General features: G+C 47.3%; 1 protein-coding gene across 4 annotated transcripts in view; it reads right to left on the reverse strand.

Moving 5' to 3' along the window:
- EML1 (EMAP like 1) overlaps window positions 1–24,587 on the reverse strand; it is a 176,689-nt gene that overhangs the window by 45,916 nt on the left and 106,186 nt on the right. For all 4 annotated transcript variants that reach the window (XM_044232166.1, XM_044232168.1, XM_044232165.1 and 1 more), the window contains exons 3-4: window positions 15,806–15,941; window positions 2,180–2,314 (exon numbers count right to left, since the gene is read on the reverse strand). In XM_044232166.1, the coding sequence (XP_044088101.1) occupies window positions 2,180–2,314; window positions 15,806–15,941 (271 nt within the window). The remainder of the gene's footprint in view (window positions 1–2,179; window positions 2,315–15,805; window positions 15,942–24,587) is intronic.

A 24,587-nucleotide genomic window follows, 5' to 3' on the forward strand; every position in this document is an offset into this window, starting at 1 on the left:
AAGGCTTGGGCTGGGGGTTCCCCTCCCAGTCAGTTCGACAAGATTCGAGGCGATTGGGTATGAGATCCCTCAGGCACCCAGGCGAAAGCTGAGGCTTGGAGAAGTTCCTGGTTTACAAACCCAGACCTTTCTTTTACTCTAGAGTTTGTGCCCTTTCCATTTTGCTGTCCCCAGGAATCGCATAAGACCAGCTCTGAAGATGGACAACGGCCTCCTGGAACCATGGACAGACAGACCTTGGCGTGATCAGGAGACGAGCACAGCGTCTTAGAGCACCGAAGACCATGGTGGTTTAAAGAGGGTTAGGTCAGGCCTCATCTCTACAGCTTTCTCTGAACACGTTAAGTCCCGGCCACCGGGCACTGGTCCGGGAGACTCCAGCTCTGGTTTGGGGCCAGACCAACAGAGCCCAGGATGGGGGCTGCTCACCGGGGAAGGGAGAGGAGGAAGGAAGTAAAGAGTCAGGCAGAGACTGAATCACCAACTTGACCTTCTCCGTGCTGCTTCTTCCTGTCTTAGTTACTGGGCTATTATTCCCTCGGGCCCCTGAAGGTATCTGCCACACCAGCAGTTACCTACGAGAAGGCAAGAACTTTCCTTCTCAGGTGTGTGCAACTCAACCTGTTCAGTGGCACACAGGCCTCAACTTTTCCTGGGTCCGAACGAAACAAAGGATTTATTTTTAAATGGACATGATTAGTTGCTTGAGTTATTTTTAGAAAATGAGAAGATTTTCCCCATCCCTCATTTCCAAATCAAAATTTCCTGCCGTGGCAGCAAAAACAAAACAAAACCAAACAAAACCTTTTGCAAATATCTTTTATGGAAATATTTACCCAGTGCATTTATCAATGCCATAGGATTTGAAAGATAAAACAGATCTGGAGTTTGCACAAGGCAGATTCTCTTTGGAAATTCTTAATAAAAATCAGATGTGCACAGAAGGAGCCAAGTTTTTAAGAACTGCCAAGATCTAGACATTTCAGGCCAACTTCCAAGCTTACCCTAAACTCAGAGAAGCCTGCGGCAAGGCCCATTTACGCTCTATTGCCAATGTAGCCACGTGGCCTTATTTCTAAGATATTATGGTCCAATTAACATAATCTTCTGATAAGAAGTACTAACAGTCTAAATTAGAAGACAGAAGCCCATGTCAGTCTCTGAGGCTGTTATTTGACCGTGGGGGGCCCTAACCTGCTACAGTTGGGGAAAGTGCCTACATCTTTTCCACAAAAGGTACCTTTCAGGGATAAAACTCAAAAAGAATTTAAGGTTCCTTGCAGGACTGAATCAGAGTGGATTTACAAACTTGGAATTTTTACAGCCTGTGGGTTGGAGTCGATCGCTTTATGACTAAGCCTTCTTCTTACATAAACATTTGGGGGGGGGGAGCCATGTTTAGCCTGTGAAGCTGAAATCCCTTCCTCAGCCTTGCTCAACAGAGAGAGAGCAGAACTACGGCACGATGTTTAAAAAGAGAATAAAGTGCAGCGTCAGGTATGTGCCCAGAAACACCGGGCTCCCGTGCCCCACACGTTAGTACACCTGACACGGGCCATTAAAACGGCAACAATTCCCTCTCACTAATAAAAGGCTACTAGCAGTTGTGTAGGTGTTTATCATAATCCATGATAAACTAACCTCAAAGGGAAAATTCAGAATTAGAAGTAAGCGTGTTTTGTGAGACCAGAAAGAAATGGTCCTATACCTGGTATCGGCTCCATATTAAAAATGGTTTCTGACAAATGATAAAACTTCAACTTTTCATCCAGTCTTCCTTGGGAAATACGGTTGACAAAGTTAAACAACCCAGTGAAACTAATTTCAAAATGGCAGCAGAATGTACTAGAAGTATAGAGTGCTCCATAAGGAAATTCAGAATGGTTTTTCCCCCAGTCCGTAGATTTGGTGCTGAGCAAATTCTCAGGGATTCTTTCTGTCGGCATCAGGGTGGTGGGATTTCAAGATCTTGCCCTCTAGCTGGACAGTGACAGTGGGAGCTGGGTTGAGGGCCTGCCGCTACAGGCCAGTGGCTGAGTGCCCGCAGCGCTCTCAGAAGGCCTGCCCCCCGCGGAGAGCTCGAAGCTCACGTGCATTTTAGGGGATCTTCTGATTCATCTCTGGGGAAAAGAAGTAACAGAACATCCCGACAGCAGGAGCCCAGAGGGGAAGCCCTTACCTCTCACTGTTCTTCTTGCCGCTGGAAGAGCTGCTCGTGGATCCTGTGCGGTTTCGGTTTCCTTTGGAATCCCCATGGCTTTCCTTCCGGCCGCCAGGAGATACTCTCTCGGAGGAGCTGGTCCTCTTGATGGTGCTACAGCGAGAGGTAAAGGACAACGAGATTCTTAATGGGGCGCTTTTATTTTACTGCCAAGCATAAAAATATATTACACAGAACACCGTACTTTCACGTGGCTATGTAAGAGCTTGGCTCTGATCCTAACTATAGAATGTCTGTCTCTACGTGTGTGTGTCTGTCTGTCCATATTCTTAACTGCAGAACGTCACTTGGAATCAATGCCTCTGTTTGCTGCCTTTGGAACAGTGGCAACTGGTACCCAGCTCAATGTCACAGCAGAAACCACGAGGGAACCCCCCCCAGCCCCCGGTGAGCGCACTCCAGCAGTTTCGCAAGAAGGAGCCTGCCCCGGAGCAGGGTTCAGTCTGAGGCAGGAGTGACACCCCCAGAGGGCATTTGGCAATGTCTGGAGACATCTTTAATGGTCCCAGCTGCGGGGAGAGGGCTGCCACCGGCATCGAGTAGGTGGACGGGCCAGGGATGCTGCCAAAAGTTGCACAACTCCCCGGACAACCTGGCCGCAGGAGCCACCCAGCCCCCCAAAGTGCACAACGCCGATACGGAGGATCTCTGGTCTAAGGGCACGTGTGGGACAAACGGAAACAGGACACCCCCGGTAATGACAAACACGGTCCACCCCGTGTGTGATGCCCCAGTCTGGAGGTAGCACGCCTGCAGTGTAGCCAGGGGGAGCCGGATGGGGGGGTCTGGGGGCGATGTCTGGGAAGACTTCCTGGAGACGGCGAATTTCTGGGAGAGATGAAATGAGTGGCGTGAACGTGTCGTCATCACACAGTCGGGGAGAGACGTGCTAGGAGAATGGCAGACCCATGTGGCACGAAGGTACCTCAGCCAGGACCCGGGCTGCAGGGGGGACGGGCAGCGCCTGGAGCACAGACGTGAATTACGGGCATCCCTGTGATGTCCAGGTCCTCACCACAGGCCACACGTTCCTCGGGACCCTAGCTCATGGGCCTTCTTATATACTTTGAGAGCCTGGTACAGAAGTTTGATGTTCATTCAGTGAAAAAGACCGAAATAAGTGAATCAGGAGGCGGGCATATCACAGAGAGCCCGTCGCGAGGCACTCCTACACCTGCTCTCGGTAAGAGAGGAGAGGGCTGGCCGGTGGGCATGTGAGCCAGCCGTGGAGAAGGCTGGAGAGGCGGGAGGAGGAAGCCCGGAGAGAGGGCCTGAAGGCAGGAGGAAGCAGGGTGCAGACAGAGTTGGGGCTGCCGGTGGAGATGGACGAGACCCTAGTGCCAGGTGGCTGCGACAGGACGGGCCCAGGGAGGGTGGCAGATCAGACCCCATTTCAACCGGGAACACGGGAATCAAGGGAGTTACGACCAAGGCTACACTCCTGGGGGGAGGGTCTGAGCCCCCCTTTCTCCTAATGATACGCACAGCTGCGCACTGGGGTTTCTTGGTAGCCCCCCCCCCACTCTGACTCGCCTGTCCTCACCCCCTTCCTTCGGGCCAGGTTCAGTCCCTTTCCCTTTGGAAATGCTCAGCACTCAGAGAAGGATCTCTTTGCATGTTTTTAAAACCTGCGTGGCGTATCAGTTTTTTATTGTTGTTGTTGGGTTTTTTTTTGCATATCAGCTTTTGAAAAACCATTGCGCCCTCTGGGTGAGCAAAAACAAGCCACGTGACCGTCATTGTGATGACATCGGTGTGCTTCCCGCACAGACTTTCCGGGAACTAAGGAAGCTTAGGATCTGGAGCACTAGAATCTTACAACTGCGATCTGAACAGGGATGCCTTAAGGTCAAAATTGTGCATTTTTAGAACGCTCAATTTGGGGACAGGAAATTACAGATCTTAGGAGAGCACTGCATTTCTCAAATTTGGGACTGAGGTCTAAAAATTCTAGAAACCTTTGTGCTTAAAGTTTAACTTCTTCCAGAGACAAGACACAGCGAGCTGATTTAACTTTGCGGGATCTTCCTCTGCCAAGCATCTAGCACGGGGCTTGGAGGCACGCTGCCTGGTCCCCGACGGGCCCCCCAGGAGAGCAGCAGCGGCAGCAGCCACCAGCCCAAGCGTCACCCACGTGGTGTCCTTAGGGGAGTTCACGGCACGTTCATGGCAACTTAAAGACTAGTATAGAAGACACTTCCGGAGCTGGAAGAACCACGAGTGTTCATCAGTTCCAGCAAACATTAACCGATTTTCTAATACTGCTGAGCTTAGCGGCCAGATCTACCAGGGGGCACCAGGGATGGGAACGAGGAACTAGCAGGTGGCAGGGACGGGCCATGTAAACGAAGAACTTTGCGGCTGGCATACGTGACTTAATCGAGTCCCCCGCCAAGGTCACGTGATCCTCTTCTACAGATGAGGACACAGAGGGACACGGGAGCTCGAGTGGGATTATTTCACTCCTGGTTCTCTCTGCGGGGCTTCCTACTCAGGACTGCGCACGGTTCAGGAGCTACATGCACACGGGGCTGAGGACCTGCGGAACATCTGAAAATGCAACGAACGTCAATCATTAACATGGTTACGGGATCTGAGGCTGGACCAACAGGAGACCCTGCAGACCGCTGTGCTGGGGTGGTAACGGGGCCTCCCGCGCCCGCGCCGTGCGAGCCATCGAAGGGCCCCTCGCCTTCGGGTCCTTCTACTCGATCCGCACGTGCTCAGGAGACCCACAGACCTGTTTGATCCACGCGCGAGAGCCACGGGGACAAAGTGGAAGACACCGAGAGCGACGACGAAAGCGTGGAAAGTATTTTGCGAAGCTTCAATAAATAACCGAACACACAGCACACACCAAAACGGGAACATTTTCGTCTGCCTGCACAGACTGGGATGTAATTCATCACGGCTCTTCCCAGATATTCGTCATCTGCATATTTGCATTAAAATGTGAAACTTAAAAAATATATATATACTATTGTTGGATACAGAGGAAAAACAAGATATTTCCTTTTGAGAGCCAAGAGCTCTTCTGAATTAAAGAGGATTTACCAGGACTCTAATCGAAGGACAGAAGATAAAGCTGGAAGACGAGACGTTCACAGGCTCGAGGGCAGCCAGAGGGAGAAAGCCGCACACTCACTGCGAGTAAGCCTCCTTCCATAACCAGCAGCGAAAAATCGAAGAAGTTACGCTCCCTCTGGACAGCAAGGGAAAATATTTCTCTTCATTGTGAAAGTGGTAGAAGGTCTGGCTTGTGGGAGACTGTACCATAATGGAACACATTTTTTAGCACTTAAAGCAAGTAAAATCTTTTTGGTATAAAAATGCATGGATCCCATCCTTTCTGCCCTTTGCTCCTGGTCTCTACCCCCACCGCCAAACCAAAAACCTTCTAAGTTCTGAAAATAAAATGGTTCTTTATATTTCATTCTGCACCCACTTGAAGGTTTTTGCCAATTTAAACTGAATTGTAGACTTAATGAAAGTGTATGCAAGGGTGACTGGCGGTAAGCTTTCTTCCTACGGTTAGACAGTAACTCTGAGCAACAAGCTACAGTTATGTGTCTCTCATTATGTGATCTGGAATCAAGGATTGGCTTTCCAGAATTGTGTGAGAAGATCCCAAACGTTTACAATTGAAAAAACAGGAAACAGACAGGTAGCGCTTGCATAGCACCAGAGGTCTCCTGATGATGTCGTCTGTCATCACCCACTGGGGTGATGATCCTTGATTAGAACAATTATCCACTCAACAGATATTTCTTTCTTTCTTTTTTTAAGATTTTATTTATTTATTTGACAGACAGAGATCACAAGCAGGCAGAGAGGCAGGCAGAGAGAGAGGAGTGAGCAGGCTCCCGGCTGAGCAGAGAGCCCGACTCGGGGCTCGATCCCAGGACCCTGGACTAGTCCCTGGGACTATGACCTGAGCCGAAGGCAGAGGCTTTAACCCACTGAGCTACGCAGGCCAACCAGGCACCCCTCAACAGATATTTCTGAGGCATTGTCCCTACGAGGCATGATGTGCTGAGCACTGCTGAGTCAACATGGGACAAGGACCAATCTGGAATTTGTCCTGCAAGTTACAATTCCTTTTTTTTTTTAAGATTATATTTTGGGGTTGGGGGGAGACAGAGGGAGATCACAGAGAGAGAGTGAGGGGAAGTAATAGACCCCCACTCTAGGAGGAAGGGCTGTTGTGGGGCTTGACATGGGGGCTCGATCCCAGGACCCTGAGATCATGACTTGAGCTGAAGGAAGACACTTAACCGACTGAGCCACCCAGGCGCCCCAGCAAGTTCCAATTCTTGCAGGAGATCACTCATTTCAGTAATTACAAAATCCTCTTATCTCCCTCTCTTCATCATGTCCTAGGAAGGCTGGTGGTCTTGGAGAATCTGACGGATCTTCAGAAACTTCTGTTCTACCATGTGAACCCAGATCCCTAAACCCAGGGGGTGACTGTGTCACTTCTGATCAAGGGACAGGAGCCAAGTCATCTTCCTCTGTTCAATGGCAGAATGACTGTATCTCTATCTTGCTACAGAAACAGACTCAAAATGTGAGTTTAACATCTACGTTTCAATGGATCGGACTGATAAGGAAATATATCAGAAGTAATAATAATAATAATTAAAACTCCCCCCGGAAAATCAGATTTCCTTTTCTACTTTTTGAGATTGCGTGCGTGTCCAGCATTTACAAATGGGTCTTTCTAACAGGTGTAACCATTTTTCCAAAGCACTGTCAGCTGTTTACTTGGAAGCAATAGATGCTTATCCCCCTATTTTACACTTGGAACAGCGTGTTTTTAAAATAATGCTCTGTTTTGTACCAGTTTTGTTCTTTTGATCTCTCTTCTCACAGCTCCGCTATTGTAAAACTCTACTTAGGAGCAGAAAGAATGAGTGATTGTCTCTGTTCTGAGCCAGTGGAAATGTTACTCTATTGTCCGCGTTAGCACCCCGCTGAGCTAGGTATGACCTAGAATGTCTTCCCCGGATTTTCTGCCTTTTTTCCTTTGACTAATGGAAACAAAGCTTTTCCCAAGGATTCCAAATCAAGCCCCCAATCGAAGTCTTAATTGGTGACACAAAGCACAACCGCTGGGGGCTGGACAATTTCCAAAGGAGATTTTGTTCTTAAGCACCAGGCTGAAAAAACCCATAGGACAGAAAACAAACATATATCCATCCACACAGTGCCGATGCCCCGACTTGGTTAATTTGGAACTTGGATTATAGAAAAATTCCTGCATGATTGTAAACATATTTGAAACGTCCTGAAAGCTATTTTATTCTTAATATTCAGGATGCCCAGCGTGCTTCTTGCTCTTTTCAGAATTCTCTCCTAATGAGAGATCTATAGGAACTTGACCACAGAGGAATAATTAGAGGCTTACAGTTTGGGTTTCCAGCATCCAAGCAGATGGGAACTCACATCCACGGATGCCCATAAAAGCCAGAAAAACAAAATTAATGGATCATCATGTCCTACCCTGAAAACCAAGAGTCTTGGACACTCAATTGAGAAAACCACGTATTACTGGTTGGCTGCTTGCCAACAGCTGATTAGATGAACCAAACTGATTATTCTGTAAAGTAAAAAGAAGCATCTGCAAAGGCCTTAGAATATTTCTGGAAGGAAGGTTAATAAGGTTAACACGTATATAGGCACACAATATGATGGCTACAAATAACCAGGCTTCCTCCCTCCCTCCCTTCTTTCCTTCCTTTCCTCCTAAGCTAATCTTGCTGAGAGCAGTCACTAACCGCGAGCTCTCGTGAATAAAGCTGACACGGGGGCAGAGGACCCAGGCCTCTGCTCACAGCAGATGGCCAGTTCTGTCCTTGGAGTTCAGCCCCTGAGCCCCTAAGTACCCAGCAGTCCTATCTCTCAGACCTGCTGCCACAAGGTCCCATCAGCTGCTCCCATCGGCACCCACGGGGGCATCTCAGAACATCGCTGTCCTGACAGCAGCAGGCATACAAGAGGAATCATTTCCAAATGGTAATTATATCAAGTGCTTTTTATGAGCCGATGTAAATGCTGACCTGGACATCTGGGGGAAACAGCCTAGCATCGCGGGAGGAGCACAGGCTCTGGATGCACGTGAACCTGGGTCTGAGCCCCTTCCCAGCTCTGTGCCTGTGGGACCTGGGGACGTTTCCTCGTTTTTCTGAGCTTCAGTCTTCTTATAAAATAGAAATACTAATATCTACCTTGAAAGTCATTTTGAGGACTAGTGATACCAATATTAAAAACATGGTACTTTATATGCTTCTGTTATTATTGACGAATGATTTCTGCCAGCTTCACTGACTTAGGGGGGCCCAAAGCACCCACAGATGCCTCCATGTTTTCACACCCTGGGGAGAGCATCCGTCTGGTTCCAGAGCCCCGCCTCACTTCTCTGGTCAGTTTCAGAAACCTACTCCCCAGCCTTACCCTACTCTGAGTACACATTTCAAACACTAGAACTGAAAGTACAATTTGCCAGGAATTCGAGCATTTATGCCACATTAATCTAGCATTAATCCACAGTCTATAAAGTGAAGGGCATTATCACACTACATCAAAGTTACTTAGGAACAGAGAGAATTCTACAAAATCAAGGAGCAAGAATGTTGGAAATAAGCTCTCATGAAATGAACTGAAAGCCAGAAATTGTGTTTGTATTTCAATTTTTCCTTTCCTTTTTTTTTTGCCCTGAAAAAAGTTTTTATTTTATTTAAATTCCAAATATATAAGAGGTATAAATGATAAAATTCTATTTTATCCAAGAATAAAGGGAAAGAATTTCTCATTTTCCATTAGTAATTTGCTACTTTATTTATTTTTTAAAAAAGAAATTTTTTTTTTTTTTTTTTTTTAGATTTTATTTATTTTATTTGACAGAGAGAGATCACAAGTAGGCAGAGAGAGAGAGGAGGAAGCAGGCTCCCTGCAGAGCAGAGAGCCCGATGCGGGACTCGATCCCAGGACCCTGAGATCATGACCTGAGCCGAAGGCAGCGGCTCAACCCACTGAGCCACCCAGGTTTGAGTAGTCCCCACACCCAATGTGGGGCTCAAACTTACGACTTCAAGATCAAGAGTCGCAGGCTCTACCGATTGAGCCAGCTGGGCACCACAATAATTTGCTACTTTAAAAAGTCACCCTTGAGGGGGTGCCCTGGTGGCTCAGTCAACTGGTTAAGCATCCAACTCTTAATTTCGGCTCAGGTCAACATTTCAGGGTTGTGAGATCGAGCAGCATGTTGGGTTCTGCATTGGACATGGAGCCTGCTTAAGGGTCTCTCCCTCCCCTTCCATGTGCACTGTGTGCTCTCTCTCTCAGAAAAAAAAGTCACTCTTGAAATACAATGTCTTGCTCTTGAATAACCAATGTGTCGAAGAGGAAATCACAAGAGAATTTAGAAAATACCTATAAACAAATGAAAATAAAAACAAAACACCCTAAAACTGTGGGATGCAGAGAACACAACACTGGAGGGAAGTTTATAGCAATAAAGATGTTCATTGAGAAGAAGGATTTCTTTTTTTTTTTTTAAGTTTAAAAAATTTTTTTTTTATTTATTTGACAGAGAGACATCACAAGCAGGCAGAGAGGCAGGCAGAGAGAGAGAGAGAAAAGGAAGCACGCTCCCTGCTGAGCAGAGAGCCCGACACAGGACTCGATCCCAGGACCCTGAGATCATGACCCGAGCCAAAGGCAGCGGCTTAACCCACTGAGCCACCCAGGCGCCCGAGAAGGATTTCAAACAACAACCTAACTTTCTGCCTCCAGGAACAAGGAAAAGGAGAACTGAAACAAAAGTTAGTAGAAGTCAAGGACCTAATAAAGATTAGAGCAAAGATAAATAAAACAGGGAATAGAAAAAAAGAAAAAAAATCAATAAAACTATACATTTTTTTAAAAAGATCAACAAAATTGACAAATCCTCAGCTTGACTAGGAAAAAAGAAAAGAGACCCAAATAACTAAAATTAGAAATGAAAGAAGGGATTTTATAGTGGATGCCACAGAAGTGATAAGAATTCTGTGGGACTACTATGAGCAATTATGTGCTAACAAAGTGGATAACCTAGAGGAAATGGATCCGTTCCCAGAATCATACAACCTTCCAAGACCGAATCACGACGAAATAAAACCCCCAACAGACCAATAGCTAGAAGGAAATTGAAAAAGTAATAAAAAAAAATCTTTCAACAAAGAGAAGCCCAGAGCCAGAGAACATCACCAGAGTCCTACCAAACATTTAAAGATGAATTAACACCAATTCTCCTCAAACTCGTTCAAAGAACTGAAGGGTGGGGGGTGGGGGATTCTTCCAATCTCATTTTATGATACCAAAACCAGACAAAGACACAGGAAGGAAAACTATTGACCTATATCCCTGATGAAGCTTGAAGCAAAAATCCTTAACAAAATGCTATCAAAGTGAATTCAACTGCACATTAAAAGGATTACAGGAGTTTCCCCCTTTTCCATGGAGTACATGTTCTAAGACCCCCAGTGATGCCCGAAATAGTGGGTAGTACCAAACCCTGTTTTTACAGCTTTTTCCTATAAGTACATATCTACGATCAAGTTTAATTTATAAATTGGGCATAGTAAGAGATTAATAATAATAATTGAGAATAAAATAGAACAATTATAACAACATACTATAATAAACGTTATGTGACTGTGGGCTCTGTCTCTCAAAATATCTCTCATTATACTCTACTCCCCCTTCTTTTTGGGGTGATGTGACACAGTACCATGTGTATGTGGCGGGCTGATGTGAGATGAATGAGGTAGGCACTGTGACATAGTGCCAGCTACTGCTGACCTTCTGGTGGTATGTCAGAAGGAGGGTCAAGTGCTTCTGGACTGAGGCTGACTATGGGCAACTGAAATTGCAGAAAGTGAGACCAGAGGTAAGAGGGAACCATTAGACCATAACCCAGTGGGATCTAGACCTGAAATGCAAGGATGGTTCAAAATACGAAACCCAATGTAATACACCACATGAACAAAATGAAGGAGAAATACCACATCCCTATCTTAACGGATGCAGAAAAAGCACTTGACAAAACTCAACATTCTTTCATGTTAAAAACTCTCAACAAATTAGAAATAGAAGGAAACTGTCTTAACATAATGAAAGTCCTCAGCTTTTAAATTAAAAGCTCACAGCTAACATCCTATGCCACACTGAAAAACTAAAAGCTTTTCCTCTAAGATCCGGAACAAGGCAAGGAGGTCCACTTGTGTCACTCCCGTTCTACACGGTACTAGAAATCCTCGCCAGCACAATTAGATAAGAAAGAGAAATGAAATCTACTGACATTAGAAAAGAGAAGCAAAGTTATCTCTGTTTGCAGATGACATGACCTTACATGTAGAAAGTCCTAAAGATTCCACACACACAAACATTTTAAACCTAATAAATAATTTAAGCAAAGTTGTGGGATACAAAAAGCAGCAAAAATCAGTTGCATTCCTATACACTAAAAATGACTAACACAAAAAAGGAAAAAATCCCATTTGCTGCCCGATCAAAAAGGATAACATACTCAGGAATAAATTTAACTGAGGAAGTGAAAGACTTGTACATGAAAAACTATAAAACGCTGCTAAAAGAAATCAAAGAAGACATAAATAAGTGGAAACCCACCCCATTTTCATGAACTGGAAGACCTAATATTGTTAAAATGTCTATCCTACCCAAAATGATTTATAGATTCAATGCATCAACGTGGTATTTTTTGCAGAAATAGAAAAAAAATCCTAAAATTTAGAAGGAATTTCAAGGGATCCTGAATAGCCAAAACAGCCTTGAAAAAGAGGAACAAAGTCAGAGGCTTCAAAGTATCTGATTTCAAAATAAGCTACAAAGTAACACTAATCAACTTGGTGGGGTATCTTTATTAGCACAAAGAGAGAAAAATAGATCAATGGAACAGAATAGAGAGCCCAGAAATAAACCCCTGAGTATGTGGCCAAATGATCTCCAACAAGGGAGCCAAGGGCACATGACAGGAAAAGGACAGTCTTTCTCAACAAATGGCAAAGGGAGAACTGAATATCCACACGCAGGAGAATGAAGTTGGACCCTGACCTTAGACGATACACAAAAATTAACTCGAAAGGGGTTACAATGCATGACCTAAAACCATAAAAGCCCCAGAAGGAAACACCAGGGGACATCTTTGGGATATTGTATTTGCCAACGATTTCTTGGATGTGGCATGAGGAGCAAAAATAGACACTTGGAACTACATCACAATGAAAAACTTTTGTGCATCAACAGAGTGAAAAGGGAATCTACGGGACGGGAGGATATGTTTGCAAACGGCGTCTCTAATGAGGAGCTCACACCCAGAATGCATAAGCAAATCCTACAGTTCTGGAAGAAGGACAGGAAAAGGAATAATTTAAATGATCATTTAAACAATAATTTAATTTAAATAAATAATTCAAATAATTAACATCGGCAAAGGGCTTGAACAGACATTTCTCCAAAGAAGATACACAACAGCCAACAAGCATATAACAAAATGCTCAATATCCAGATAGCTGGCTGGCTCGGTCAGTAAAGTCTGTGACTCTTGATCTCAGGTCATGAGTTCGAGTCGCATATTGGACATAGAGATTACTTAAAAAAAAAAAAGATGCTCAATGTCACTTATTGTATGAGAAATGCCAATCAAAACCACAATGAGGTATCACCTCATATCCATAGGATGGCCACTTGCAAAAGAACAGAAAATGACAAGTTTTTGGCAGGGATGAGAAGAAATTAGAACTTTTGTACTAAAAGTTGGTGGTAGGTATGTAAAATGGTGTCGCTGTTATAGAAAACAGTATGGCGGTTCCTCAAAACATTAAAAATTACCTTGTGACTCAGCAATCCCACTTCTGGGTATATACCCAAAAGAATTAAAAGCAGGATTTTGAAGAGCTATTTACATCATTTACATCATTTAGAACAGCCAAGAGGGAGAAACAAGCCAAATGGCTATCAACAGTTGAATGGATAAAGAAAATGTGGGGTGTGGGGGTGTGGGGGTGTGTGACACAGACTTAAGAAAGCAGGAGATCCTGGGGCGCCTGGGGGGCTCAGTGGGTCAAGCCTCTGCCTTCGGCTCAGGTCATGATCCCAGAGTCCTGGGATTGAGCCCTGAGTCAGGCTCTCTGCTCAGCGTGGAGTCTGCTTCCCCCCTCTCTCTGCCTGCCTCTCTGCCTACTTGTGATCTCTCTCTCTGTCAAATAAATAAATAAAATCTTAAAAAAAAAAAAAAAAAGAAAGCAGGAAATCCTGTGTAATGCCACAATATGGATGAAGCTGGAGGACAGGATGCTACTTGAAATGACTCCATCACAAAGGGACAAATAAATAGGATTCCATTCCTAGGAAGAATGGAAAGCAGTCAGAGTCCCGGAGACAGAAAGCAGAAAGGTGATTGCCAAGGGCAGGGGATAGGAATTACCATTTCACAGGTGTAGAGATTCTGTGTCGTGAGGTGAAAAAGTTCTTCAAACTGAAGGTGCGCAGAGGAGAGGGGGGTGGGGATGGGGGAAGCGGGGGCTGGGGACGGAGGAGGCACTTGTCCTGACGAGCGCCGGCCTTTGTGCGGAAGTGCTGAATCACTCTACAAGCAAGTCTGTAGGTTCACTGGGTTGGAATTAAAACTTAAATAAATACATAATTTAAAAAAGAAACAGAAAGAAAAGATGAAAGACTTCCTGAGATCTGCTGCACAACATAGGGCAACAGTCCTTAACGCTCCTGAACTGTGCGCTTACAAACGGCCGAGACAGTACATGTAATGTGTTTGATAACAGATGGCAATCGGAATCCTAAAATAAAGTCGGCCTTGACCATCTTTGAAATCTAGACCAAAAGAAAAAAAAAGGTAGTCCGTATCTACTGTCACCCGTTAGAATGCAGGAGAGGTCACTTCACGCTGATTAGAAAAATAATTCAAGCAACTATCACACAGATACAACATGAGGCTAAGAATGTCATTTTTAAGTTTCAAAAAGCCTTGCAAAATCAATTTTCTTTTTTTTTTTTTAAAGATTATTTATTTGATAGAGGGACAGTGAGAGAGAGCATGAGAGGGGAGAAGGTCAGAGGGAGAAGCAGACTCCCCGGAGTGCAGGATCCCAATGCGAGACTTGACCCCAGGACTCTGGGATCGTGACCTGAGCTGAAGGCAGTCGTCCAACCAACTGAGCCACCCAGGCGCCCCAAAATCAATTTTCTTAAAATTCCCAAACACTAAGCACGTGAAACTCTATCTGATAAACACACAAGGAAAGTTCACTTGTTGAGTGAGAGAGAGAGAATATATATTTGAAAGAGAGAATGGGATGGCCACGTTCCTCCTAGTCACAGCCCAGCATCTGATCCAAAGCCTGCAAGCCCGCTGGGGGTCCCTGTGTGGCCCAGAGCCTGCTCACGGTCCCTGACCCGGTCCCTGCTAGGCAGCTGGTACGGTAACGAGCCCTAAGAGCTTCTACGGTGGGCTCACTGCAAGCCCAGCAGGCCACATGCTCAAGAATTTCTTTAAGGTTTTCTAGACTCTATTACCATCAGGTGTTTAATCTTCTAGATCCTAACAGCTTAGACAAGTTGCCTGGCATGTAAGATACGACATTTTAAAGATTTTTTTTTTTTTAATTTATTCATTTGACAGACAGAGATCACAAGCAGGCGGAGAGGCAGGCAGAGAGAGAGGAGGAAGCAGGCTCCCCGCTGAGCAGAGAGCCCGATGCGGGACTCGATCCCAGGACCCTGAGATCATGACCTGAGCTGAAGGCAGCGGCTCAACCCACTGAGCCACCCAGGCGCCCAAGATACGAAATTTTAATATGACAATCATGACATTATAGAAACGTTACAAGCAGACTATGCTCTACCTGACAGACAACATCCATATGTACAACTTCACCATTAAACACAATTTAAAAGTATGAGCTTATCCAGATTTTATAGATAAAAAGTTAAGGTTGGTATGGCAATCTGAATTTTGCTCTATGCCAAGTATAAAGCTGGGAAGAGCATATCTTTTTTTAAGAGCATTTTTTTTTTAAAGATTTTATTTATTTATTGGAGAGACAGAGAGAGCATGAGCAGAAGGAGCCATAGGCAGGAGACCCCCGCTGAGGAGGGAGCCCGATGCTGGGCTCGATCTGGGAACCTTGGGATCATGACCTGAGCCAAAGGCAGGTACTGACTGAGCCACGCAGGCGCACCTGCATTTTTTATTAGTTTTTAAAGAGCATATTCATTTTTAACACAGGTTACACTCCCATTTGTGTTTTCAATAGACTCTCGAGCAAAAATACAAAATGGCACACTGTGGTGTTAGCCAAAGGGGTTTCAAAGACAGTAAGATTAATTCTAAAAGAAGCAGAAAAATACATTTACAGAGGTCCTGATAGAGCAACACACCAAATATTGTACTTTTATTGAGTTTTAACTCAGACAAGAAATTAAGAGGTGTCACATAAAAAGGCAATATTTATTTCAAACCTGAGCTGGAACACCTTTTCAAGTTGGGTTAAGGTACTCGGTACCTACCTTTTGGTTGAGGCGGGCACAGCAGTTTCTTTCCTGGTCCCCGAGGGGGACGGTAGAGAGCCACTAGGTTTCTTTGGTAACACAGTGCCGTTGTTGACAGTGGTCCTTAAAGGCAAGGTCTGCACCAGTGGTCTTGCTGTGAGACAAGCAGAAAACGCAATCAGAGCTTTCCTCCTTTGTCAAAGTAACTTTTTACAGAACTCAAGGTAGATGGGACGGCAAGGGACATCGATTTTATATTTTTTTTTTTAAGATTTTTATTTTTATTTATTTGAGAGAGAGAGACAGTGAGAGAGAGCACGAGCGAGGAGAAGGTCAGAGAGCGAAGCAGACTCCCCATGGAGCTGGGAGCCTGATGTGGGACTCGATCCCGGGACTCCAGGATCATGCCCTGAGCTGGAGGCAGTCGTTTAACCAACTGCGCCACCCAGGCGTCCCGGGACATCGATTTTAAAATGCTGGCAGAACTGACAGGTGCAAAGAGAACTCAGAGGAGACGGTCAACAAAGGGCGCTGAACAATGAGGCTGGACACAATCTCCCCCCTTATGCAGAAAGGCACTGGAAATGGACCGAAGACCTGGGGTAAAATGCAAAACTGTAAAACTTCTAGATGAAAACACAGGAGAAAACTCTGTGTCCTCGGGTTTGGTGACTTTTCAGATACAACACCAAAAGCACAGTCCCTGTAAGGAAAAAAAAAATGATGGCTTGACTTCATTAAAATTATAAAAATGTTTGCACCGTGAAAGACATTGTTACAAGGATGAAAAGACAGAGCCACGAACCGGGAGAAGATACTTGCAAATCACGTATCTGACAGAAGACTTGTATACAGAATATAAAAAAGAATGCTGAAAACTCTGCAGGCAGAACACAAGCCGCCCAATTAAAAAAATGGGCAAAAGATCTGAACAGACACTTCACCAAAGAAGATCTACAGATGGCAAATAAGCATATGAAAAGATGCCCGCCGTCTTTTGTCATTAGGGAAATGCAGATTAAAACAATAATGAGATATCTCTATACACCTATTAGGGTGGCTAAAATCCAAAAAACAAACAAAATAGCTATTGCTGGCCCGGACCAGAGCACCAGGGACTCTCATTCATTGTTGGTGAGGATGTGAAATGGAAGGCACGTTGCAAGACAGTTTGGTGGTTGTTAAGTGAGCCCATCATCGCGTGGTATGAGGTCCTCAACTGATCTGAAAACTTATGTCTTTATAAAACCTATATTTAATACTTACAGCAATTGTATTCATGACTGTCAAAAACCCAAAGCAACTGAGATGTCCTTCAGTTGGGGAGTGGCTAAACAAATTATGGTCCATCCAGACAACGGAATATAATTCAGGAAAAAAAAAAAAAGAAAAAAAAAAAAAGGAAAGAAAGGAAGGAAGGAAGCAATGCGCATAGACAGGGACGAGTCTTAAGTCCTCACTGCTTAGTGAAAGCAGCCTGGCTGAATGGCTCCATCTGCATGAGGTCACTGAAGGCAAAACTACAGAGACAAAGACCAGACCAGTGGTTGCCAGAGGTTGGCCAAGTCAAGGTGGGAAGCTGAATTAGGTTAAGATGTGAGAGCATTTGAAGGTGGTGATCTGTATGAGGCTGTATGGTGGCTAGGTGACACCAAGCATCTGTCGAAACCTCCAGACTCTTACAGCACAAAGAAGGAAATTGAATGTATGCTGATGAAAATCCGTTAGGGGCTGGGGGAACCCATGATGGAGAAAAGAATGGAACTATGCCACAAGAATGTGCTCTAACCTCTTGGAAGGGGCTGGCCAGGAAGGTGCTGTGGAAACAGGGAGAGAATGTAACAAGGAGCCCGTCTGTGCACTGTGCTTGGGTCAGTCGTGTTGTTTTCCACCAGGCATGGTCGGTCAACATCCCTGAAACCACTGTCATGCGCCCAGCAGTGAACAATTAAGGAACGGTAAGGAGGATGGTGGGAACCCAGCTTCTCACTGTTGCAGAGGGAGGGTACAGACAAGCAAGGGGGATGGCGCTGAATCAGCTGACGGTAGGAGACCTCACCATGAAGCCATGTTTAGCCTGATGTGGCGACAGGTACAAATTATACCTACGTATGTAAACATGGGTCAGTAGAAACACACTTCTTTTCTTTCTTTTTTTTTTTTTTAAAGATTTATTTATTTGAGAGAGAGAGTGAGAGAACATGCAAGTGGGAGGAGGGACAGAATCTTCAAGCAGATTCTCCACTGAGCGTGGAGCCTGACATGGGGCTCAATCCCACAACCCATGAGGTCATGGCCTGAGCTGAAACCGTGAGTCGGATGCTTAACTGACTGAGCCACCCAGGCGCCCCAGGATAAACATATTCCTCAGCTCTGCCTGCTGAGAATACCGAACGCAAGGGCATCCAGCACCCAAGCCCTGGTTACTAACACAATTCTGCAACAACTAAGAACCAGGACTCCTCGGGGAGATACCCAGATCTGGGGCTGGGGCAGGGCGCTACCATGAGCTGGGAGCCACCTGGACAGCTAGAGAGTCTGGAAGGGCTTGGAAGCAAGAGTAAAGCCTCAAATCCGATACAGATGGGGCCAAGTCAAAGGGCCCCAGGAGTCAACTGAAAGAGCGCTCCTAGTGGCCAGAGCTGGGACCACTTCAGTGACAAATACAGACAGTAGCACCAGATTATAGCCCAAAGCATAAAATAAATACCCAGGATTCCAGACTGATAGAATGACTGGATAAATAATTGAATGGGTGGGAAAAGATAATTTCTCCCGTGCAGAATTCCAGATCATTTACGTAGATGGTTTATCCCCAAGGAGGTGGCGCACAGTCCTCTATTCGGCGTGGGTTGCCTTCCACGCAGCACAGGGTGGTGGCAGGGCGGGGAGTCACTTCACTGTGGACAAACCTGGTGAACTGTATTCGGGCCAGCGTCATGGTGATGAGTCACGTGGACAGTATGGTCCCTGGACAGGATGGGACAGAAATACCCTTTCCCTCTACAGTCTTCTCCCTAAACCCCAGGGCCTGCCAGACAAACCCAAATCAAAAGACAATGAACTCTCCGACCAGGGCTTCTCCAAACTGTCGGTCATCAGAAAGAAGGAAAATCTGGGAAACGGTCAGTCTAGAGGAGCCTCGGGAGAGAGGACGACCAAATGTAATCCCGGAGGGGATCCTGGAACAACAAAGGAAGGATGTTAGGGATAAACTAAGGAAATCCAGATAAAGTGTGCCTCTAATTAATATAAAATGTGTCATTAGGGCGCCTGGGTGGCGCAGTCGGTTAAGCATGTGACTCTTGATTTTGGCTCGGGTCATGATCTCAGGGTCGTGGAACTGAGACCCACGTCAGTCTTTGCACGCAATGGGGAGTCCGCTTGAGGATTTGCTCTCTTTCTCTCTGCCCCTCTCCACTACACGCTGTCTCTCTCTCAAATCGATCAATCGATCTTTTTTTTTTAAAGGTAAAATAAGAAATAAAGCAAGTATCACTGTGGCATACTAATGTAAAATGTTACTCGTAGGCGGAACCAGGTGCGGCTGATGGCAACGTTCTGTACGATCCTTGCAACTTTTCTGCAAATCTAACGCTATTGCGAAATCAAAAAATCGATTTGAAATGCTAGTAGAATTTATTTTGTGCATCACAGAATTAAACCTGCCTTGACTGAGGTTCTTGAAAACAATGACCAAACTGCACAGAATGTTTTTAACACACCGACACCTTTTGGTTCCTAAGGCAGGGAGCTGGGCTTCTTTCTTTTTTCAGAAGTGACAGAAAACAGCAAAAAGCCCAGGCAGTGCCCCACCACCCTGCGCGCTCTCTTTCCTCACCTCCTGAGCACCGGCCCGCCCGGGGGGCCCGGCATGCTGGGAGCCAGCCTCCCTCAGCAAGACACAGCGGCTCCCGAGCCGGGACCCCCATCTTCCCTCCCATCTGCCATGACCCCTGGACAGGACCCTTCTCCCCTGCAGAAGGACAGACATCGTCACCGTCATTGTCACTGCTCTGCCTTCTCTCTCTGCTTTGCCCACTACTTCTGTTTCCATTCTGGTTTTTGTTTTTGTTTTAGTATATGGACGGGGTTAACCGGAGTTCCCTCAACATTCCATCCACCGGAACCCCTGGATGTGACCTTATTTGGAAATAGGTCTTTGCCCCCGAACCCAGTGATGGTGTCCTTGTGAGGAACAGAGAAGGAACACAGAGGCCCCGGGAGAGGAGGTCAGGTGATGGCAGAGGCAGAGCTGGGAGCGAAGCGTCTAGAAGCCAGGGAATGCCAAGGATGGCCAACGGCCACAGAAGCTGGAACAGAGGCCTGGAACAGTCTCTCGTAGAGCCTCCCGCAGGCACCGACTGGCCGTGCCCACGCCTTGCCCTCAGCCCAGGGATACTGGTCTCGGCCGGCCGGCCTCGAGGAGCGTGAGAGAGGAAGTCTGCTGTTTCAGGCCGCCCAGTGTGCGGTCACTGGTCACAGCAGCTGTAGGAGGTGAGGAGGATGCATATGTCAGCTGGCTGTCCCTTCCATTCCTGCTGCTCCTGCCTGTGCCGCCTGGCTCCGAAGCATGACTCCTAGACCCGAGGGAGGGTCTCCTGGGTGTTTGGTCAGCCCTGTCCAGGCTCGTCTCCCCGTGGCCTTCACCTTGACGTCCCTCGCCACCATCCCCGACGGTGCCCCGGAGCTGCCCACGGTGTTACAGGTGGTCAGGACGACACAGAATGGAAGGGCAGCTGCACAGGCTCGCTGTGGGGCAGAGTGGGACCACTGGCAGGGTGCGGTCTTGTCCTCCTGGGACCTGCATGGGCGGGGGCTCCTACTTCACACCCGCCCAGAGAGGAGAGGACATGGTCCCGACCCCCGGGTTATGGCGCTTCCCACAACCTCTGCAAGCTGCTCTCATTCTGTCCGTATGGCTTTATTTCTCCCACTACATGCCCAGAGTCTTCCGTGCGCCCCCCACAAACCAACAAGCACAACAATGCCACGTCCTTAGCTTTGCCTCTGCCGGGCTCGCCCACCTGAGCGTGCCCTGACTCACCCGGAGGGCGCGTTACAGTACAGACCACGGGGCTCCGGCAGGGTTTCCGATGCTGGGTCTGGGGTGCAGCCCGAGAGTCTGCCTTTCTAACAAGTTCATGGGTCGTGCGGCCATCGCTCTGGGGACCACACTTTGAGACCCTCAGCAGAGGCCATTTTGCCCCCCTTGTCATCCCTGGCCTCCCGATGGTCTCTCTGAGCTCCCGCCCCCACACCAATTTGTACCTGGCAGTTTAGCCCTTGCTTATATACTGCGGGGGGCGGGGGGGGGGACGCTAACCTTACTTTCCAGAGTAACAGTGGACACCTGTGCTGGGGGTGTGTCACCTAGATCTCACCACCCTGTGTATGTGCTTTGCACACCTCGCTCCAAAGGGAGGCCGCCTGGGGGGACAGCTCTGTCCTTGGGCTGAGAGCAGAGCAGCAGCCCTCACCCCCCTCCCAGGACCCACGGAACAAGGGAAGGGAGCAGTTGCCTGAACGTAAAGAGAGAAAACCTGCTTGGGGAGCAGCGGCAATGCTCAGGAAGGACATGGCCCGCCGAGGGACTCCCGTGTGGAAGGAGTCAAGGAAAAGTAAATACTCTGGCCTCCCTCCCTCCCCTCCTTCCTTCCAAGCTCCCGATGCCCCAGACTAACTGGGAGGGAGAGGCCAAGGGCCTGCCGGTGCGGTCCCCACAGGTCGGCCTGCAGGGCAGAGCTGGTTGGAGGAGGGGACAGGAAGGACCCAGAGGGGCTCACGTAGGACACCTGGCACGTGGCTCCTCTTGGCCCAGACTGCCCACCCGTCCCCTCACGCTCAGGGTGAGCCTCCTCCCTGCTCCCACAGCCCTGGCCTGTGCTGCTGCCCCGGAACGCCGCATGGCAACCGCCTGTTATTCCCCTGTCCCCTCCATCGACGAGGGAGGCTCCGTGAAGGTGGCACGCCTTCCCAGAAGGTGTTCAGCCAGGATTTGGAGATCGGCCTGTGCTGGATTTCAAGAACAAAGCCTTGCTTCCAAGAGAAGGCGTTATGTTACCATTTATGAGTCATTATGAAAATTTCATTTCTTCTTGAGTCATAATTTCAAAGTTCAGTCTCATAATAACCTAGTTCTGTCTTTCTCCCAAAACGGGAGCTGTGATTGTAGAAGCCCATGAAAGATCAGCTCCACGGGCAGGCTCTCTGACCTGGGGCAACAGATCTTGTACATTAAACTATGACAGAGGATGCCTGGGGGGCTCGGTCGGTTAGGCGTCCGCCTTCAGCTCAGGTCATCAACCCAAGGTCCTGGGATCGAGTCCCGCAATGGGGTCCTTGCTGAGTGGGGCTCCTGCTTCTCCCTCTCCTTCTGTTTGCTGCCCCCCAACTCCTACTTGTGCTCTCTCTGACAAATAAATAAAATCTTTAAAAAAAATGATCGATAACAGGGCATCATCAGAAGCAAACAGAACCCTTTAAGTTCTGATGAGAAATCATGAAAGAAAAACCGAGGATGGGGCAGGGGCACGGTGACCGTCCTTGGAGTGACGGAGGGGGTGAAGAGATCTCGTTAGGGCCACATGCCTATCTGGGTACTATCCCCCGGTTTTGCTCGCCACTCACTTGGTTAATAGCGCTGGAGCTGCCCCCCAATGTGCCTGCAACCAAGTGGCCATTGTGCTCATGATGCCTCAGCAGGTCGCTTCCGCGATTCCTCACCTAGATGCGCTCAGCCACTCAAGGAGGAAAGGGGGCCGCCATAAAGGGAAAGTTCCGGAAGAAAAAAGTGCCTCCCGGTGTCCAGTGTGAATGAGTACCGGCCTGGATGGGGAGGACACAAGAGCATCTACAATGAGTCATTTTCAGACAAGTGATCTTCAAGACTGAGGAAGAGTCGCAGCACAGGGAAAGGTTCAGACATAATTTCCTCTCATCAGGTGTGAAGATAAAGGACTCCTTTGCCACCACGTGACACTCAGAGATGAGACATTCTTCTGGTTCATAAAAGGGATTTTTAAATAACATTTTAATTGTCCCTAGGGGCAAAACATAGACACACGGCATGAAAGAAGAATTTCTCAAATAAAAGGGGGAAGGAGTGATAAACGGTGTGTATTCAGAATGCATTCGTTGGAGCCGTATCGGGACGGCTGGAATCTCAAATCTCGTGGGAGACTGAGAAGCACAGAGGACTGGAGGGATGGGACAGGCTGGCCTCCCTCGCAGTTTGGCTGACTTATGGAGGCTCGGAGAACTCCCGACCCTTTGAGCCCCAGCTTCCCGGTGAGCGACGGGTAGCCCCAGCCGGCCTGCAGGGCCGCTGCACGGATCAGGAGTGAGAGTGGGAGCTGTGCGCAGCATGTCCGGCTGCTGCAGGCACACAAGAAGTGGGGGCTCTCATCCTATGGCTACAACCAGATGATGAAATACTTTTGGCCATCAGGGTGCCGTCGAACCCCCGGAACGTGATGGGAGCGGAATTAGCGTCTCATGTCAGTTACGGTCAGAGGCACCTTCGGCGGAGTCAGACCCACGAGTGCCCTCAGCCGCACCCAGCACACCCAGGCACGGACAGGGGACGATGCCTGGCAAAGTGAGGGCGGCAGGGGAGTGTAGGTAGGGGCAGGACCACAGGTCTGGGCACGAGGGCCAGAGTGCTAGCCCCAGTGTGTCCCCAGCTGGCAGTGTGACCCGAGGTCCCATTTTTAGTTCAGATGTGCTCTACGGATGTCTCTTCCCACCCTGAAATCGGATCCTAATGATGTAGGAAGAGTGCTCTGAGTTTCCATGACTTCGCCACCCTGAGTTGGCTCGTAGCCAGACCTGAGAGCCCACCAGGGAGCCGAGCCACAAGTCAGAAGGGGACAGGCCCCTGGTCTAACCACACGTGCAGAACCGACAGCCGGTCGTTACTTGGCATATGCTTTCAGAGATGGTCCTCGATAAACTACCAGGAGTTAAATTTTCTGCAAAATGACTTCACAGCACGGTAGCTGAAAGTCTCCGGCTCTGATAAAAGTATTTGCAATCTCAGGTCTAAAACAGTCACGATTAAGCCTGAAATGAATTTCTTTTAAATCCTTCTAGGTGGTAGGATTGGAATATTCAGACTTCAAGGATGACTACCTGTGATGACGTATTTTCAAAACTACCGTTGATATAAATGCAGAAATTCGAGGGTAGCTAGTCAAAGCTACCAATGCTTATTATCATGAGAAGTTACAACCTGAAGACCAAGAAACCCTTTTCATTCACATCACAGCAATAACTCAATATGCAATATTTGATAGGTGAAACATCCCTGTAGGTTTCAAAATAAATTTAATTATGCAAGTGTGACTATGTATGTGGTTATGTGTAGAAATTCAAAGTTTAATTTTAGCATATCTTACTATTATGAATCTAGACTTCTTAATTATCCATTTATTTTATTTTATTTATTTTAAAAAATTTTTAAATCTATGTATTTGACAGAGAGAGCAACAGTGGGAGCCGGAACACAAGCAAAGGAAGTGGGAGAAGGAGAAGCAGGCTTCCTGCTAAGCAGGGAGCCCACTTTGGGGACTCGATCCAGGACCCCGGGATCATGACCTGGGCTGAAGGCAGATGCTAAACGACTGAGCCACCCAGGCGCCCCTATTTTATTTTCTTTTTTAGAGAGAGAGAGAATCTCAAGCAGTCTCCATGCCCAGCACAAAGCCCACCATGGGACTTGATCTCACAGACCTGAGATCACGACCTGAGCCAAAGTCAAGAGTTCAACACTTCACTGACTGAGCCACCCAGGGACCCC

The sequence above is a fragment of the Neovison vison genome, chromosome 13, assembly GCF_020171115.1.
Source record: "Neovison vison isolate M4711 chromosome 13, ASM_NN_V1, whole genome shotgun sequence".
NCBI classification, from domain to species: Eukaryota; Metazoa; Chordata; class Mammalia; order Carnivora; family Mustelidae; genus Neogale; species Neogale vison.